We start from the raw sequence: 3,855 nt of genomic DNA, 5'->3' as shown, positions 1-3,855 counted from the left end.
ATAATAACACTTTGTTTATCCACAATTTGTTATTTCGTGATATAATTGTGATATAATATACAATATAATTGATGCTAAAATTAAAATTGTTAATAAAATATCTTAATGTACAAAGTTGGAATGATTAATAAAACTTGGTTACTATGAATTTAGTAAATCTGTGTTTTTAAAACAAAACCATTACAACATATGATTGTTAAACTGTGTCGTCACCACATTGTTACAACAAGAAGAAAGAAATATTGCACCATGAACTGTATACAATATTTCACAACTGAATACATCTTTCTTGTCCGTTACTCTAGAACTGATGGAGACAGAATAAGGCGTAACTAACAGTGGACACTTTTATATAAAACTTTTCAACACGTGACATTGAAAGTGATTCAACCTCACGTGACTTTACGGAGTTGCCTAACTTTTGTACTGAACCTGTTTATTTGAGTCTTTTCGACAACTGATGTTGCTCTTTCTAGTGACGTCACTTTGTAGCTTCTATGTAGCCACAGGTATGGTTGTTTTTGTTACGTGTTCTATGTATGAGAGTTGATTCCGAATAACATAAGAAAGAACCCGACTTGTTTTTGGTCTTACACTACATTTGTGTAATATAAATTCATAACTAAGTTTCAACTTAGAAGTTTTTATGTCAAATTGCATGACATAGAAACATTTTATATCGCAGAATTAATTATCCTGAAAAACAAGTGTGTTTTGGAATACCTTAATTGTAAACATTATCTGATGATAGGTTAATAATTTTCAATTATAACTACAAGACATGAAACAGTTATTAAACCAAATGTTTAGCTTTCTAAGGTTTATTACACTTCACCTATACGCTTTTCAAGTGACAGTGACTGCTTCATATCTACACAGGTCACGACTGCACGTCTCCACCTGACCCAGGACCTGTTATGGTTATTTCACCAGGTCTGGTTTCATAAAATTGTACAGAAAAACAACTGTAAATTACCCTAATTGATGCTAAGCTTAGCTTGCTAACGTTTCTTATCGTTATTGTATATAGTTTTCAAGTGACAATGACTGTCTCATTTCTTCACAGCTCAGGATAAAGACTGCAAGTCTCAACCTGTTACAGGACCTTGTGAAGCTTATATCCCCAGTTATTACTACGATCCAAAGACCCATCAATGTAAGACATTTATTTACGGTGGTTGTGCGGGGAATGGAAATCGATACGAATCACTAGCAGACTGCTTGGCTTCTTGTTTAGGTTTGTAAACAATGTTTCCTGTGTTGTTCTTCTGTATCTAAAGAAATGTTTGTAGTAACATGACGATGTATACTATATTTACTAACACGCTACTTGGTAGAAATGCGGAAAACAGACAAAACTTCAAAATGTTCAATGTACACTACACGTATTTCCTGTATATTTCTAATATTGACTTCAAACTAAACAAATCTAGATATAGTTACAAAGTCGTGATCTCAATAATATATAAATCCTCTTTTTTTTTCAGGAACGAGGTAGAGTTGAAGATTTCGGGAAAAGCGGACGATCATGTCAGAAGCTGACAGTTTATGTTATCACATGTCAGATATATCTAAACATGTTCGTGTTCAGTAGATTGATAACACAGCATAAAGTCTTGTTTGTGGATTATTGAAGGTTTCTAATACTGGAAAATAAAAACTAATTTGAAGTCTGAACTAGAATCTTACTAATTTTCTCATCATTCGTTTCAATAACAAGAAACCTATATTTTAAACAGTTATCTGACATAGTTATCCAATAACCTATAGGTTGAACATCATTATCAGATAACCCAAAGGTTATGAGTAGTACTTCAAAACTATAATTATGATCACACAATTAATGTTCATGATAGCTTAACATCAAACTAATCTCCGAGTAGAGCACTCTAATTATGCACGTTGAGAATTAACAGTAAGCCAGTTAAGTTCTGAATTAATTACCATAACCCCTCACAGACACACACTTCCACAAAAATAATTCTGGATCCGAGTTAACCATCTGTTGGAGTATGAACTAAGGTTATTGAGTTCATCACAAGTGAGCAGAACCAGTGTGACAAGTACGGATATAGAATCAAGTCTGCGTTAACATATAATCTAGTGGTAGAGTGTAGGCTTGAAAAGTTTTCAAGTGAAACCCTAACACTAAGAAGTGAATATTTCTTCATATTCTTAAATTAAAAAAATAAATTAAACGATGAGCATGTTCATCAGTTAATAATGAATATCGACTCAACCGAGTTAAATGTAAAAAACAATACCCAGGTGCACACCCTCAGAATCCCCTTAATAAGCATGCAAAGTTACAGGTCTCTAGGTTCTTTCCTCTTGGAGCTATGGTAGTCACACACACACAAACAGATAAATAGAAAGACTCCTTTCTTATTATAGAATTTAAAGTTGATCGGGACGTAGTAATTCTTAACTTTTACAGTCTTCCACGAGACCAGTTTTACGTGAATTTTATAAACAAATAAAAAAACGAGCTTAGGATTTAAAACGCAAAACATTTGAAGAAAAAGTTTGACTCTGTGCTAAAACCGAGGATTTTCAAATAAAGAAGCTTGTCTCGGTTCTTTTGTTTGATTCTATAGATAAAAGATTGTTAAAATATTGTTTAACAGTTAATGGGGAGTTAAGTATGCATATACTTTAAAATACTTCGTTTTTATTCGTTATTATAAAGCTGATCGAGACGGAGTAAGTTTTAGTATGTAACTACGTCTACAATGTTCTACTAGACCAGTTTTACTTGAATTTTATAAATAAATAAAACAACGAACTCGGCAGTTAATGACTCTTAAAACTAAATCTGAAAGTATATTTTAGTACAACAAAGATATCTGTATGTCATTAAATGTCTTCTTTGAGAAAATGTACAATGCCGATTATCTAGAAACCAAGTTGACATCCAGTTGTGAAATATTGTATACACTTTATGATGCAATAATTGTTTGTTCTCGTTGTATTAATGTGTTTACTGCACAGTTTAGCAATTATATATTGTAATAATTATGCTTGTTAATCACTGGTTAACTTAATTCTTAGTAATGAAGTTTTATTCACAACTTAAGCTTTTTTATTAACAACTTTAATTTTGTAGCATCAATTCTACTAATACATGTATAGTATATATTTTTTTCTTTTTTAAATCAAATAGAACAGGTTCAGTACATCATTAAAAAATTAAAAGGTACTCGTTACTCAGGTCCGAAAAGTCGCGTGAGGTTCGATCAGTTGTCAATGTCACTTGCTGAGAAGTTTTGTATAACGTTACTTTGTAGCTTCTACGTAGCCACAGTTATGGTTGTTTTTTGTTTTTTTTCATGTTCTGTGAGAGTTGATTCCGATTAACATTAGAAACTGATTTGTTCTGGTCTGATGCTACATTTTTTTGGTAGATTCATTATTAAGTTTCAACTTACAAGTCTGGGATCTTGATGTCAAGTTATATGACATAAGTAGTAAGGGAGGCACTTTAGCTGATTGGCTACCTCGGGGCATGGGGGGGGGGGGAAGATCATAGTTTATATTTTTGCATGAGTGTGTGTGTGACAGGCGACCATGATGTCCAAACGTGTTTCGACATGTATTTAATTAAAGACCCTATAAAAGGCTTATTTATACTATAATTAAAACTTACTCAAATGATTAAAGATTTCAGTGATATTATTATAATAAAAATTCTGGACACAATAATTCTTTTTAATAATTCATTTTCACAATAACGATTTGGCAATCTGATCTACATAAAATGACATATCTATTAAAGACATATTTACATGAAGGGTTCGTATTCCCGTCCCACCAAACATGCTCGCCCTTTCAGCCGCGAGGGCGTTATAATGTGAC

General features: G+C 32.4%; 1 protein-coding gene across 1 annotated transcript; it reads left to right on the top strand.

The window, feature by feature from the left end:
- Positions 1 to 417: 417 nt before the first annotated feature.
- On the top strand, positions 418 to 1,677 carry LOC106477728 (proteinase inhibitor-like). The gene is made up of 3 exons (XM_013938263.2): positions 418 to 509; positions 1,067 to 1,237; positions 1,488 to 1,677. The coding sequence occupies exons 1-3, from the start codon at positions 461 to 463 to the stop codon at positions 1,496 to 1,498; spliced, it is 231 nt and encodes a 76-aa protein (XP_013793717.1). The 5' UTR covers positions 418 to 460; the 3' UTR covers positions 1,499 to 1,677.
- Positions 1,678 to 3,855: the final 2,178 nt, after the last annotated feature.

The sequence above is a fragment of the Limulus polyphemus genome, unplaced genomic scaffold (assembly GCF_000517525.1).
Source record: "Limulus polyphemus unplaced genomic scaffold, Limulus_polyphemus-2.1.2 Scaffold77393, whole genome shotgun sequence".
Classification (NCBI taxonomy): domain Eukaryota; kingdom Metazoa; phylum Arthropoda; class Merostomata; order Xiphosura; family Limulidae; genus Limulus; species Limulus polyphemus.
The sequence above is the reverse complement of the archived record's forward strand: the minus strand, read 5'-3'. Positions and strand labels throughout refer to the sequence as shown.